The sequence below is a fragment of the Tenrec ecaudatus genome, chromosome 13, assembly GCF_050624435.1.
Source record: "Tenrec ecaudatus isolate mTenEca1 chromosome 13, mTenEca1.hap1, whole genome shotgun sequence".
NCBI lineage: Eukaryota > Metazoa > Chordata > Mammalia > Afrosoricida > Tenrecidae > Tenrec > Tenrec ecaudatus.
The window spans coordinates 106,240,406-106,256,643 of NC_134542.1; the positions used below are offsets into that span (position 1 = coordinate 106,240,406).

Here is a 16,238-nt window from a genome sequence, read left to right on the forward strand (position 1 = left end):
CTCTGCTTTTCAGAGTTTCCTAGTTTCAACGTTTCACTGGTGATGACCGGGCAGCAAATGGCACATGCCAGGCACCGGAATCCGAGTGCAGCTTTTAGAGCCTTTTGGAAACTGGTGAGGAGGCAACATATGAGAAAGTTGATGCATTTAAGTCATCCCTAGTTCTTTATGCCAAAAACAACTTAAATGCAAATAAAACCAAAGCTCCGGGAAAGTAGAGGGGAGGCTCACGGGCATCCGTGCCTCGTGCCTTACAAAGAGGGTCGTGAAGGCTTTGAAACACATACCAACTATCCTCCAATCAGAGTCCAAGTCGGTGCAAAAACCCGTTTAGAATCAGCGGAGCTCTCGACCTCAGAATTTGATAATAAAATGATCAATTTTCTTTCCTTTGAGGAGCCTGTAAGTTGTGCTCAAGCGTTATTAAGCCACGGACAGCGCTCCCTTCAGCCCAAATCTGTCCACAGAGCTCAGAGAACCATTTGCATGGCATTTCCCTGCTCAGACCCCCTATCAAGTCACAAGGATCAAACCATGCACAGAACACACAGTCGTGGGGATGCCCGAATTCTGGTCAAGGATATAAGGGTTAACGTTGATGACATTGTAAGAGGATTGCGAAAACCTACTGGAAGCATGATCAACCCAAGGCCGCCACCACTGCTTTTTTTTGCCCTTGGCTTTCTGTTTGTCTGCTTCTCCTAAAATAAAATATGTCCAAAGATTAATTCTTACAAAGTGAGAACACAAACTTTGAAAACCACGCTCTAACAAGTCAATTGTCAAGGCTAGCCCAGTTGTACAAGTACATTAGCGGTCAGGGAACGGAGCTAGAACTATACAATCTGTAAGGTAGGCACGTATTCAGGATTGACCCCCACGGCAAATCACAACTGCTACTAAACGGGCTGCCATCATTCCATTTTCACCTTAGCAACTGCGTGCCTAACGGAAGTTAAAAAAGAAGAGACTGCCCGCCGAAAGTGCGCCTCCCAGTAAATTTTCTATTGAATTAAGTGAAATGATCACTCCCCACCCAAATTTGACAGAGCGATTAAGTGGCAACCGATTTACTAAAATGCACGTATTCCAATAACCAGAAAATTTGCCTACGACCACTTTAATTCATGGCTGGGAAACATAAATTCACTGGTGATTGGTTGATACAATGTATGTACTGCATGAACATCATGCATTATTTTTCCATTCCCTTCAAATAGAAAAGCATGCAAACATCTCTGAAAAGACCCATTAAACATCAATTTTACATAATAAACCTATAATTAGGTATAATAAATATGCACTCATTCTAGGTTTCATTATAACAGACTATCAGTGAATGATCTTTTAATTACCAGTATCTAGATTCCATCCTAAAGTAGACATATGCATTTTTGTATAAAATTTATAAAAGACAACAGTAGTCTATACAAGTGAAATACTTTCCTTAGAGGACTAAATTAGGCAAAAAACATGCTAATTCCCATGATAAACAATTAGATTATCGGCATGCTAACCTGCATTGCTGAAAACTAAATGCTCTTAAAGTCTCTGACTTGTTAAATGATACTTTAGAAGACAGACAAACTTATCCTATTTACTAGGGAAAGAAGTAAAGATGATTGGCAATGTAAAGTACGTTGCTGGCCTTGGCAGAAGAGCAACCTGGTCTGAGAGCCCTGCCCACTAGCAGCATGCTGTGCATTGACTGGCAAGAGGACATCACGTAGAGACAAAGGGTGGACGTACTTTCGTCATCCTCTTCAGAGAGCTTGCGAGCATCCTGGGCTTCCCCTGACTCCTGGGTCAAGCTCAGCATTCTTTCTTTACCTTTTTTGTACTTCTGCTGCCTGGCCTTGATGCGGTCCATCCTGCAAAAGCATGCGATATCAGCAAGACCAGAACACTATGCAGGGTTATCATGAGGTCAGCGCTTCGGACATAGACTGTTGGGTATGTAACTGAAATCAGAGACAAAGCGATCGCTTCCTTGGAAATTGTGAAGGGCCTACATTGACCACGGGAGCCACTCTGAATCATAGGATCAGTAGTAATTTCCAGGCCAGAGTTCAATGTGCAAATACTTCCTATCCACTCAACTGTTGTACCCGAGCCATGCAGAGCTCCGTTCTGTTGTGCCTGAGGTCGCTATGGGTCGGAGCTGCCTCGATGGCACCTAAGAATAGCAACATCAGCCCTTTTGAACATGGCATGGCACGAAGTACAAGTCCTCTGCTTTCTCAAGTTTGATATTACTACATAAAGGGGACAAGTCAGCTAAGTCAATTTCACGAATGACTTTTGCTTAGGAAAAACTAGGAACGTACCCTAAATGAAGAATCCACTGCACGTCTCTTTAGATAGCTCAATACAGCAGTAGACACACCGCCATGCACGGACACCGTATTTCTTTACATGATATAGTTCTTTGATTGGGAAGGTACCGAGCCATTGAATATTTAAATTTATCCTTGCAAATGTTTCTGGGTGAGGAAAAGCTGGCATATGGGGTCAGGACAGAATGAAGCTTCCCTAGTAACCTCGGAGTTTTCCTTATGGCCTGAGGGAAGGGTGTCGTGTTTTCAACTCAACGATCCACAAACATATTAAAGTGTGGTAGCTACATTCCTAACTGGAAATCTCATTGTAAAAAAATCCCTGTCAAGAGATTAATAAAAAAAGGGGACTGGGGACTATGAAATCTTCCTGGTATAGTTAGCCCATTACTCGACTTTCTCAGTGGTCTGGCAAGAATAAGTCTCGATGTGACTATAGGAAAAGATGGGTTGTATTCTTACATACCTTGAATTAGTTGTCATCTATAAATCATGTAATGTCACAATGATGCTGCTTCTTTCTGAGACTGGATTCACACCCTCCCCACCACTCCTACCCCACTTCTCCACCCCTTACCCGACAGTTATCATAGAATTTACTCCAAACACTTGGCACTGGGCAAGTCCCTGCTCCATTCAATTAATATTTACAAGATTCCAAAAAGAGAGCTGTGTGAGTCCTAGAAACTGACATTCTGAGAATTAGATTTGTCAAGGTCTCCAAATCAGTAGCTAGGACAGCATTGAAATGCCGGTCTTATGCTGAGTCAGCTTCCTTTTCTAGCACACTGTTGATATCTCTCTTTTAAACTGTTCATTTTAAGTCTCATAGGTACAAGCAACTGTCCTGACATAGATGCTATGCTCGGGGAGAAGTGAGAGTTGACACAACATATTCCCGGGTAGACTGGGGCTCCCCGACAGCTCGATGGGGTATTCCCATCAGAAAATAAAAGACCCAGAGAATGAAAGTGAAATACATTCTTACTGTCTCTTCAATTGGTCCATTGATTTTTTTTCTTCCTCAATTCTTGCCTTTACCGCCTTTACAATTGTGGCCTGGAAAAGTTCTGCTCCTCTAAAGGAAAATTTGAAAAAGAAGATTTTTAGTGTTCTTGTGTACTGTTCACCTTTCCCTGAAAATGCTCCCTAAGGCGTAAGCAACATAGCATCTCTTCTGGAAGTTCACTGGAGCTGCCTGGCTGGGCTTTAGAGCTTCCACGGCTCAGTCAAGGGGTCCTTTCTCAGAGAATAAAAAGGCACTGGCTTCCACCTGGGAGCTGGTGGGCTTCTCACAACCTTTAACTTCAGGGAAACAAAAATTGCTTCTTTTCTAAGGCGTTAAAGGCCTGGGACCTCATCAATCTATCTCTCCAAACATAATGGTTCAGCCAAATGGCACTCAGCTAACCTGACTGCGCGTATGCAGGACGGCTCTACAAAAAAGGCATGAATGTAGTTTGGTTTTCTACCAATTGACCCCATCAGGGTGTGGGGTGGACCTGGGATTTCCAGGAAGAAAGACAGCGACTTCCTGCTCACCAGCAAAGCTGCCAGTTCCTTCCTTCTTCCTCCTGTCTTCCACTCGTGCTGTATTTCCTGTCCTTCCTACTGTCCCACAAAGCTCCTCAATCCCTCTTAATATTCCCAAGTTTGAGCCATTAGCATTTGGCTACGACCCCTTGGCGAGTTCCAAAGCCATGGAGACTTGAGGGTACACTTGCCCTGCAGGAGGAGGGCTGCCATCAGGCACGGACAGAAATGAACACCGCTCATGCGAGCCACTTCGCTCTCCTCCAAGTGCTTCGAATCTCAACTTCTCACATGTAATGGGTTCTTTACTTTTTATTTTTTCCAACAGTTTTATTGGCATATGATGCGCTTACCATACAATTTAATAATTCAGTCACATTAAGAAGGGTTGTACAATCATCACCACCATCAATTTTAAAATATTTTCCTCAATCTTGTGCTCATCGTTATTAGTCGCCCCCCCCCCCATTACCCCTCAGACTCCCCTATCAAGTGATTTTTACTCCTAGTAAATCACCTAGTTTAAGTTTACAGGCTTCAGTGTGGTGTTCACTTCGACATAAATAAGGCCAACAATCCGCACAACTGGACCAATAAGCAACATGTGACAAACAGAGAAAAGATGGATGTTGTCAAGGATGCTTGGATCTGCAAGCAAGGCCCATGGCAGTAGCAGAGAGGAAATCAAAGGACATACTGCACTGCGCAAAACTGCTGCAGAGCTCTGCTGCAAGTGTTAAAGAGCAGAGCTGTCTGAACTTCTGAGTTGCCCCTGTCGTTTTTGAACTCCCTCCATATGCATGCGAGAACTGGGGCGCGACTAAGGGAGACTGGGGAAGAACAGACACACTTGGATTACGGTGCTGGCAACGAATACAGAATGGACACAGGAGGCAGCTCAGTGAACGAGCAAATCTGCCTGGGAAGAAGTGCCTCCAGAGGGCAACGCAGAAGGGAGGACGAGAGGAGACTGCCCAGATACTTTGGACATGCTGTTAGGAGTGGCCAGTCCCTGGCAAAGGACTTGATGCTTAGTAGACTACAGGGCCAGTGAAACGAGGAAGATCCTCAATGGGCTCAATTGACACAGGGGCCGCAAGAATTGTGAACGTAATAAATACTGTGAAGATGATACAGGACGGGGCTGCCTTTCATTCATTCTGTTGTACACCGGATGGCTATGAGTCAGACCCACTCAAAAGCCCCTAACTGCACCAACCGCAATCAATGTCCCAGCTTCCATAGATGACTGCTCTCTCAAGGTTATGGGTTTGGAGGTCATTGGTCTTTATACCCATCTTTTGCTTTGAGGGTGTCCGATGAACAAATGTCTGCTCTGGTCTGTGCTATATTTGCTATTTTCATGCTTTCTTAGGACATGTGTTAGTCTAGCAGGCAGGATTCTGCCTTTGTGGATGAGTCTTACTGCAAGTTGTGCCCTGTCTTCAGCCCTCATTATTTGTATAAAAAGTTTCCAGTCACTTACGTTTTTAATCGGCACAAGACAACAATCCATGAATTTTGGTCTCACTTACGTTTTTAATCGGCACAAGTCAACAATCTATGAATTTTGGTCTCACTTATGTTTTTAATCGGCACAAGTCAACAATCTATGAATTTTGGTCTCACTTACGTTTTTAATCGGCACAAGTCAACAATCCATGAATTTTGGTCTCACTTACGTTTTTAATCAGCACAAGTCAACAATCTATTAATTTTGGTCTCACGTTTTTAATCGGCACAAGTCAATAATCCATGAATTTTGGTCTCACTTACGTTTTTAATCGGCACAAGTCAACAATCTATGAATTTTGGTCTCAAAAGCTATCCTATACATGTATACTTCCCTTTTCTAAAAATTATTTTAAATTCTATGTCACTGGCTAAATGAATAATCTTATCAACATAATTACCTTATGCCTCATGGGGACGATTTATAATGTTCTCCAATCAAATGAAAATGATGTCTCTAATATAAGCTAGGAACACATACAAACTATAGATATATGAATAGATGTTGAGCTTGCACTTCAGTGTACCCCTAAGCTAGGGACAATTAGTTCTTATGACATGGCCCTACTCCATACTGGCCCTCACGAAGAGACCATTGAAGATCTGGGTGCTGCAGCAAAGTTTGGTGAAGAAATGAGATATTGCCTGGATGTCAGAAGGAATAGCGTCTAATGTCTCATCTTAAAACAATCAGCCATCTCAGTGAGGCATCGACTAAGGAGAAGCACTTCAGCCTGTGTGATCCAAGGATTGTACATAATAAAATCCAAATGAAAAAGAAGGAATGATGTCAGAACTCAAATTATAAACATTTTTCCGAAACTCTGGAGAACAGTGGAAGCCAAAAATCCATTTGCAGGGTCCCCACGTGATTAAGCCTCTGGAGAATTCCCTCTGACTACAGACCAGAGAGGGGAACTTTAACAGACCAGAGAGAGGACCTTATTTAACAGACCAGACAGAGTGTACTTTAATGTGGATCAACACAGATGTAGTTAGGTTCAAATATAACACCTTATCATTTGATCTCCCTTTTGGCCTATTTTGAATTTTTTTCCAGGTTTTAATATTTTCTGCTTTCTTTTTAAATTGAGGTTTCTCTGTTTCATTTTGCCATTATGTTGTGGTTTTTTGTTACCTTGTTCAGTTTTTGATTTTTGTTTTTATTTTGCATGTTTTCCTAAATATGAAACCCAGGATAGGTAAGTGTATGGAGACGGTAAGTGGATTGATAGTTTCTTGGGGGTGTGGCAGGGATGGCTGGCGAGAAACAGGGAGCTAACAATAACAACAATGAGCAGAAGCAAGAAGAAAATGCTCTAAAACCGAGGGTCTAAATGATTGCACAATTCCATTTAATCTGATAGAACTATTGAATTGTGTGATATGTGAATTGTACGTTAATAAAACTGCTTTAAAGCAGTCCCAGCTTCCAGATGACCAGAAAGAACTGCGATGTCTTGAGGCAACGACTCCGTCAACTTCCTGCTGTCTTGCTGACACTTTTCTTCCAGTAAGTGGGGTTGAGGGTGCGGGAGAAAATGTCACTTAGCTGCTGACAGCCTGCTCCTGGAGCAGCTCTTTCCCTCCCACAGCTGGAAGCACACCCTCCTTTCACCTATCTCTGCTCTGCGTTTGGAATCCTGCCACCACTGTCCAATTCTCTGTGAACATGCAGTCATTGCTAACCTTAGAAATGAAAAACAAAACCCCAACGCTCCGTTCATTGCGCTTTTCTGTCTTGTATCACTGGCCCTCATGATTGTCTCCAAGTCAGCTTTCTCTCCTCACTGCTATTAGGCTTTGACCTTTGAAGTTCACAAATTTCAGTCTTCAAGCTTCAGTCTTCTGATCTAATATGTCTCCTAAACATCCTCTTTCAAGCAGTCTTCCTCAGAGGCACCATCCTCTCCTCATTTGCTTTCTGGCTCAAGCTACTGCAGCTCCCTTTCAACCTCCTTCTCTACCCTCTCTTCATTGTGAATGTTCTCAGTCTCCCTCCCCCCACACCTTCTTCATGCTGCCCTAAGGCAACTGAAACCACTCACTTGGTTCAATTTCATTTGCATAAAATGAAGCTCAAACTCTATTCCCACCCCAGACCTCTAACCGTAACTCCCTGCAGGGTGCCCCAACTTCTTGAGTTTCCTGGGCTCAGCTACTAACCAAAAGGCTGGCAGATTGACGCTACCAGTTGTTCTGCAGGAGGAAGAGATGGCAGCCTGCTTCTGAAATGATTTAGAGCCTTAGGAATCCTCTGGGTTAGTCCTACGGGATCTTACAGGGTAACTATGCATCGGAATCAACTTGATTTCCATCGCTGTTTTATCAATGGCCAAAGACCTGCAACTCAACAGCCGTAGTTTGCTTTCTCGCCCACCTTTCATCATCATGTACTTTCCACACCTGGGAGCAGCAACCCCATTTGCTGAAACCAGAATCCTGAGCATCCTATGTCCTGCTCTTCCCTATCTGTCCCCGTCTTTCCTCCTTACCATCAACTTTCCCGTTGTGCCAACTTGACATCTTAAATATCTTTCTCCTTCATCCTATTTTTATACTGGCTGTCATCTCCCTCCTGGATCAGCCTAACAGCTAGTTCTCCACTGAACTTCAGTTAAGTTAATATCTAACATAATAGATAATTATTTCAATGAATTGTTTTCCCCTGTTTTCAGAATTGCTTCTTAAAGTAGACATAGGGATAAGGAAGGTGGATTGAGCTTTAGAGAGATGACCTATGGCTGCCTTCTGAAGCCAGAGTTAGTTCTTCCAGAGAGGAGGACTGGAATGCCACCTGTCACCCGGTGTGTCCTTATACCTTGAAAAGCACACCTTCCACAAACCCTCAATCCCTTAAAAGTGTGATGCAGCTCCATGAGTATTTTATCGTTACTACTCCACACTCGGTCTCATTCTACACGCCTGGGGTAAAATCTCCTTGGCCCTGTTGCCCTGAAAGGGGTTCTTAGTCAGGATTAAATTATGCTTAAACAAGTAAGCTCAGATTTCGATCTGAAATTTACTTTCAGACAGATTTCCTAAGGAAAAAACTACTTGATTCCATGACCCGACTTACCTCGATGCCAGGATCTGTGAGGCTTTTATGTCCGCCACGACATGTAGGAAATAGTAACTCATGAATACTCTTCTTTGCAGGAGGAGGAAGGCAAAACATATGCTGTCCCAAATGATTCCTGCCTCCCCGCTGGGCAGTTTACAGAATGAGCTATCATTCGCTAGGGTGACAAAGTAAAAAAAAAAAAAATCAACATTCATTTCGATTGTTATTTTATAAAATACATGCTATCTAGGTGTGCCACCGTCCATCTTGGGAAAACACAAAGTATAAAAGAATAATTCTAATGCATTTACTTATTTGTGAGTTAATTTATTTATAGAGGCCACACATTTCAATCTAATATCATCATTAATCACAGAGCAAGAAGGAGGGCTTCTTCACCATAGAAAACGTCTAAGTATTTCTACCCTTGAAGAGGGAAAATTTCTTCTCCTTCAACAAATGCCTTGGAGAAATGAGGCCGTACTCCCAAGCACCACAGAAAATAATATTATGATGCAGAAGAAAATACCAATGTGATGAATGGGCTCTATACAGAGGTACCAAAAAATAATCATTGTTAACAGTGTTATCTACTGGAAAAAAGGACATTGATAACACATCTTAACTTAAGTAATAAAAGAAAACAAAGCACCCAGGGCTACAGTGGAGCCTGGATTGAAAAAGCATCGGAGGAACAGTAATCTTGTAGCAGCTCCACTATAGGGACACATAAAGATCATGTGATCATGCACGATGTCCTTCTGGGTTCTAGTTTGACAGGCGACAGGGGTAGAAATGTGATTTCTGGCTCTATGTGGAAATGTAAATCTGGCAGTCTGTAGGTTCCTCATGTTCCTGGGTAAGAAAACTTAATATTGTGAAACTATAATAAGACTCAAAGCAATCTACAGATATATTACAATTCAGATTCAACTTCCAACAATATTCTTTTAAGAGATGGAAAAACTCATCATCAACTTTATATGGAAAGGAAAGAGCTCAGGTAAGCACAGCAATACTAAAGAAGAAACAAGCATGATGCCTCTTACTTGCCAATTAAAAAACCTACCACATAACCATACGATTCAAAAACCTTGGTACTAATACAAGGGCAGACACATATCAATGGAAGAGAACAAGCAACCCAGCTATAAACCAATCCACCTATAGACGGGTCTTTGACTAAAAGCTGAAATTCATTAAACAGAGAAGAGTTAGTCTCTTAAGCAAATGAGGCTGACAAAACTGGGTATCCATTTTCAGATAACTGAAACACCACCCACATTTTCAATTGTTTACAAAAACAAATTTAGATATGTCCAAAACTTATAGGTAATGTCTGAAAGTACAAAGATCATGTGTTGAAGGCCGTTAAGCCTCATCCTTGAAATGGCTGAGAAGTCCTCGTGACCTATGTGTCAGTGTTTGCTGATTTCTTCTGTGACTACATTTTGAACAGACTGTCAAGACCAAGAAAGTATGCAAGGTCTGGGAAAAAACAGGTGGTTTAATTTTCTCAAGGATGTCTGGCTTGGCAGAAGATAGAGTTGCTGTGTGTATCAAATGTGCTTGCTTAACAATGAGATAATTAACCCTGGGTTGTTTCTGCATGGATATAAGGAGTGTGTAGAATAAACGCGGATGCTTCAGTCCATCAGACTGTTGCCCTCTCAAGACTTTCTGTCTCTCTTTTTCCCCTTAATCCTCACTCCCCTTTCAGGACTATTTGACTCGCCGGCTGGCTCTGACAATCATGAAAGAAAACATTAAGGGCAACTTAGGAGCCCTAAGGCCTGACACATCAAACAATGAAATCCCAAAGCAGCAAAAAACAAGTTAGATGATTGGGACAACTATGTGCATCAAAAGGTTTCATCAGAAAGTAAAAAGAGAGGCCAGAGACTGGGGGAAAAATTGGCAGGGACATATCGGTCAAGAGTCTAATCTTTAAAATTTATAGGAAATACCAGGACCTCCATAACAATTACAATGTGGGTAGAAGGCATTAACACACACTTCATGAAATAAGACATTCAGGAGACCAAAAAACATATGAAGAAATGCCAGTAATGATCATTAGCCACTTGAGAGATCAACATACAAAAGAAAAGAAGTGATGGTGAGAGTGTGGAGACCGGAACCCTTACACAATGCTGGTGGCACTTAAATATACGACACACACTGTTGAAAACAGTATGGCACATTCTTAAAAGTTTGGAAATAGAAATCCCATATGATTTAGCACTCTCTGGATTCGATATGTATATCCTCGAGAAATAAGAAAGACAACATGAGTAGATATGCATACCATATATATTGCAGTACTATTCACAACAGAAAAATGATGGAAACAATTAAATATCTATCAATGGAAATATGAATACACTAACTATGACATACTCACAATGAAATACCACACAATAGGATTTAACAGCATATTGCCTTATATAAGTCAATAAAATAATTACATTAAAAATACCACTCATCAGTGTTAAAGAATAGCTATGAATCTGTAAAACACCCAATAACATGAATGAACCTAGCGGATATGTTAAGTGAAATTAGTTAATCCCAAAAGGTCAAATCTTGAATTGTAAAAAGTCATTAAAAGATTTTCACACTAGAAGAACTGTTCCTTGCTGCTTAGTTGCGGTTGGAGGGGAGCCCTAGCGGTGTAGTGCTATGTGTCCCAAGACCAGAACCACCAGGAGTTTCATGGGAGAAAGATGGGCTTTATGCTCCAGTAGTGAGTTAGTCATATAAACCCATAGGGGCAGTTCTACCCTGTCCTATAGGGTTAGGATGAGTTGGAATTGACTTGATGACAGTGAGTTTTCTTGATAGGAGAGGAACAGTAAGTCCCGAACTACAGGGTAGACACATGTTAACTTGTATGAACAGGAAGGCAATTTACAATAAGAACACATCAGTGAGGAGCTGATGCCAGGGCCTTAAGTGGAGAGCCAATGTTTTCAGAATGATGAGGGCAATGAATGTACAAATGTGCTTTAAACAATTGATGTGTGTATGGATTGTGATAAGAGTTATATGAACCCCTAATAAAATGATTAAAAAATAAAAAAAGAAATCATCAGCAAAAAATGATAAAGGCAGGGAAGGATACTAAGAGTGTAAGATTTAGAAGAAACAGAGGTAAATTCTATTATAATTACAGTTTTTCAAAAATGGTTATCTATGAGTGGGTGCTTGTTAAAGTAGAAACAAACCAAATCAAAACAAAACAACTGCCCATGAGTCGAAGCTGACTCATAGCGACTTTACAGGAAAGGGCAAAACTGTCCCTGTGAGTTTCTGAGATAAAATAAGAGGGTCCGTGAAAAGGGGGAGGAGCCTCCACTAGATGGATTGACACGGTGGTGCCAATATTGGACTCACACTTCAGAAGCTAAGCAGGTATAAGAAAGAGAATGGGACTACACACACACACACACACACACACACACACACACACACACAGGCTTGATAGAGGTTTTCTACATTTGTATTTTCTGGTGCTATAAATATGTCTATTTTTTAATAATAGGATGTAGTAGAGTATAGAAGGTGTTAAGCTTTGAAAACTTCTTAGACGTATGCAGGCTCCTTGAGGGAAGAAGCTACTAGACCAGAAGGATCAGGACCATTGTCTAATGGGACACTAAGATTAATTGGCATAACCCGGTCCACAAAAAGCATGGTCTACCTTCTTCTTTGGTGAATAGTGATTGGTGACAATAGTTATTAGTGTCTGACACCTGTGAGAAGTCATCCTGCCCGGAGTAAGAGGAGAGACGAAAATCAAAGATGCATGTCGACAGTAGTCAATCGGACCATCAGTTTCTGTGACACGGAGACCTGAAAAACTAGACGTTGCCTTACTACAATTTCCAAAAACTCCTGGAAGGAATCCCATTAGATAGCCCTGGATCGAGTGGAAGAACAACGTGGGGCAACACTTACGATCACAAAAACAGAGACAAGCTTACTTATTGGAAAGAGGCTGGTGAGAGACCCCCACCTGTCACCTGTCAGATCCGAAAATTAACTCATCACCATGGATCCATTTTCAGCCAAGCTAAAGGTCTCTCAGGGTGGCCAAAACCCTTGAGAGGTAACCGTGAGCTAACATAATTAACCATTTGAGAGCAAAAGGCAGCATTTACTAAGAATAGAGGGTTAGGAAAGGAGCAGGGAGGGAGTAGGATAAGGGATGTTACATTGTGGGGCTTGCAATCAATTAGATGAAACAAAATGTATATGCATTGGCGAGTAAAAAACATCTGCTGTGTAAAGCTTCACCAAATTCACAGCTGCGATGTAGTGAATTATTTAGTATGGCTTTCTTAGTCATCACCTTTGTTACTAACTTATTTACTTGATGGGTCTGGGTGGGAAAGACACTGAATGAATTATGTGATTCAGCTGTGAGTGATTGTGACTAGCGTTACTTGTGATTGCTATCCTGCTAGATATAAAATCAGTCATCTCAGAAGCAGGAAGGAGTGGAGTATGTCTTCTGGACCATGACACCCGTGTGCATTGAACCACATGGATCCAGCAGATAACTTTGACACCAGAGGATGGGCAACCACGGATCCCAGAGCAGAATAAGAGGCAGAGCTGTGGACTTCCCAAACCATGGAGCAAGTCAAGCTGTGTCTCTCCGCTCAGGAGGCTGGCTTGTGGAATAAGGCGCCTCCAGGGAACTAGGTTTGCTGACCCATGTTGCTATCGCTGAATAGAATGGGGCTGAGGCTGTGTGGGGAATAGTGTGCCCTTTGAGAACTATTGACAGCCCTAAAACTACTTTGTAACATTGCTCTAGGGCAGAGGCCCAGTCAGGGGGCTGAGCACCAGTGAGAGCCCTACCTGTGTAAATGGCAGAGACTGTTCCGACTGAACAACTGTATCTTGAACATTTTTCACCTGACTTGTAATTTCTTAAGTTTCCCAATAAACCCAATCATCCTGAGTAAGTCTGTGGCCATTACAATTAACTGAGAAGTGGAGCATGCCTGGGAAAGGATGGCTGGGTAAGAACTAGCAAGGAAAGTTGGAGGGTGGGAGTAGACCAGACTCCGGCCTCATAAAAATCTGCCTTATTACAATCAATCCCGGGAGTCAGAGAGGTCAGAGGATGGCTCCCACCTAATTTCGTACTATAACAGCAAACCATAAAAATCTTCAGAGAGTACTGTATCACTACATCAAAAATCCAGACCTGCTAGGTTTGTGAAGTTTCTAAATAATCAAAGACGCTAAGACTACAAATGCTAGATCAATAATAAACTACAGTTCGACAGCCTCCATCTAGAGAGAAGTTTGATCTTTAAAAAAATGTGTGGCTGTCCACATTGTAGAGTAGAGCACTCCAACTGGCCTTCCTTCTCTTCCGTGCCCAACCCTGCTTGTCATACTTACGCATGGTATAGCCTTTAACTGTGCAGGCCAAGCTGAATGCTTGGATCAACCAGCAGCTATTCTGCACCAAACTCTCAATATATCCACATGCTCCAATCTGAAAGACAGAGAAGGAAGTCAATGCTGGTACACTCTTCCCTCAGAAAAAAAGAAGATTGGTGTGTTGTGCACCAATCAGATGCAAGAATTTACAAAGTCTCCTCATCATTCATCTTTTAAAGTTTAATCACCATAAGGTCACACCTTAGATGCCTCAGAAGTACCATAATTTCCTATGGGGAAAATAGATCAAGTGAGTAAGGAATAACATGCTCTGCCCTTGGCAGCAACTTTATTTCCTAAGAGGAGATCGTCAACTACCATAGAAACAAGCTGAACTTGAGGCACTTAGTGGGGAAGCAGAGCCCTGAAGCTCAGGGCTTCCATGTTGGTATAATTATTTTCTTCTAGGTCAAAATTATCTACACATGGGAACAAAATATAGGCTTCAGCGTATATTTCTTAGAATAGAAAAACCCATGTGTTTCAATTTTTACTTTGTCAAATTTATGGATAAAAGAATTATCTGAAACATAGAGAGGATAATAAATCAAATATGAATCATTACAAACCAGTGCATAAAGGTGATAGCCAAATTGTGTATATCTCTGGGACACATGCGAGGTAGAAGAATAATGAGGAGTTTTCCCTCTCTAATGGTGACTCAGTTTCCCTCATGGAAACAGGCTTCCCAAACTAATATTTCCACTTCATCCTCCCATGCCTATGTTTCGGCTCTCTCTCGCTCTGTTGGGAACTTATTTCTTTTTTCGGTCTCTCTGGAGAGTCTTAAATCTATTTTACATCTCTGATGGGTGCAAAGTGTATCTTCTGTAGAAAATCTAATCGTAATTTACTTATGAACTCTGATTCAAACATGTTTTCCTAAAACATTGTGGTAATTATCATTGACAGATTGTTTAATAATTGTCAGTAGGTCTAGCTTCCCTTCTAGAATGTGATTACTATTCATATCTAGTTCTTCTTCAGGTAATACAGCGTGATGTAAAATATATGGTTGATGGAATGAATGAATGAGTATATTTTGTATCCATATATAACCCAGGAGGGGTTGCAATGATTAGTCTCAAGCAGCAGTTAACATCAGACCAGTTTTTGAATGACCTGGCAGTCTATTGCCCCGTCTAATGCCCTCCCCAACAACTCTCAATATTAGGCCAAAAAAATTGGTAGGGTAAAAGTGCTTAACAAAAATTACTTTTACTACCAACTAGAAAACTAGCTTTTAATGGATTATAAGCACAATGAATTATTCAAACGCATATTCATAGCTACATAGACTTGAGTTTTCATCCTTCTAACAATAAAAAAACCTCAAATAGTTTTCTCTGTCAAATTGCTTGGTGAGCTCATCTTTTAAGAGCCAGGAAGCGGAAAGCAGGAAATCATTACATCACCGTTCCTTTAATGCACTGTCAATTGTAGTTTGGGAGAAGTAGGAACGGGAATTAACTGTAAATTAAGGTCAGAGAGGTATTGTTGAAGGAGTTATCCTTTAACGCATGGTGTGGTGTTGCTAGTTTTCTGAAGCAATAAACATAAACGGCGCCCATATGACCTAAACGACTTTACGGGATTCTAGAATTACGAGCAGGCATTTTGCGTTATCTGCTAAAGTGAGGAACACTTCATGGTCCTTGAACATAGCTGTTTAATAGCAGAGCTGCTGAAGCTTGTAGGGAGAAAGGCGTGTTTTTCCTATCCTCATGGACCAGAGGGTAGGGTCACTATGAATTGGAATTGACCCAATGGCAGTGAGATTTGGTTCTTTTGTTGTTTGTTTGTGTATCATTTTAAATCTTATATGCAGTTGTTATCAAGTCTACTCCAACTCATGGCACGCCCATATGTGTCAGAACAGTACTGTGCTCTATAGGGTTCTCAATGGCTGAATTTTTGGGAAATAGATTGCCAGGGGTTTCTTTCAAGGAGCCTGTGGGTTGACTCGAACTTTCAACCTCCTGGTTAGTGGCCAAGAATGAAAACCATATGAATCACCCAGGCTTAGTTGTGCCCTAATTTGTCTTAGGCCAAGTCTACACAGTCTGAGCTGTTCCCTATTCTGAAAAGCAACCAGGAAGCTACATTTTGGGCGGAGGCATCGTGGCTTATACAGTGGGCTGTGGACTGCACAGTTAACAGTTGGAAACCCCAGGAGCAAGAGAAAGTTTTCTACTCCCAGAAAGCGTTACCGTCTCAGACACCCAAAGGGGCAGTTCTGCTCTTCCCGAGAGGGTTGCTATGAGTCAGAATTGACTCAATGGCAGTGAGTTTGCTTTTATCCCCCCCACCCCTTAAATAGGAGCCCTGGT

At 41.7% G+C, this 16,238-nt stretch overlaps 1 protein-coding gene across 1 annotated transcript in view; it reads right to left on the reverse strand.

The window, feature by feature from the left end:
- Positions 1–16,238, reverse strand: part of PIEZO2 (piezo type mechanosensitive ion channel component 2) — a 535,104-nt gene that overhangs the window by 82,395 nt on the left and 436,471 nt on the right. Inside the window, exons 27-31 of the mRNA XM_075529992.1 lie at positions 13,867–13,963; positions 8,461–8,620; positions 3,325–3,414; positions 1,750–1,871; positions 630–701 (exon numbers count right to left, since the gene is read on the reverse strand). Of these exons, the coding sequence (XP_075386107.1) occupies positions 630–701; positions 1,750–1,871; positions 3,325–3,414; positions 8,461–8,620; positions 13,867–13,963 (541 nt within the window). The remainder of the gene's footprint in view (positions 1–629; positions 702–1,749; positions 1,872–3,324; positions 3,415–8,460; positions 8,621–13,866; positions 13,964–16,238) is intronic.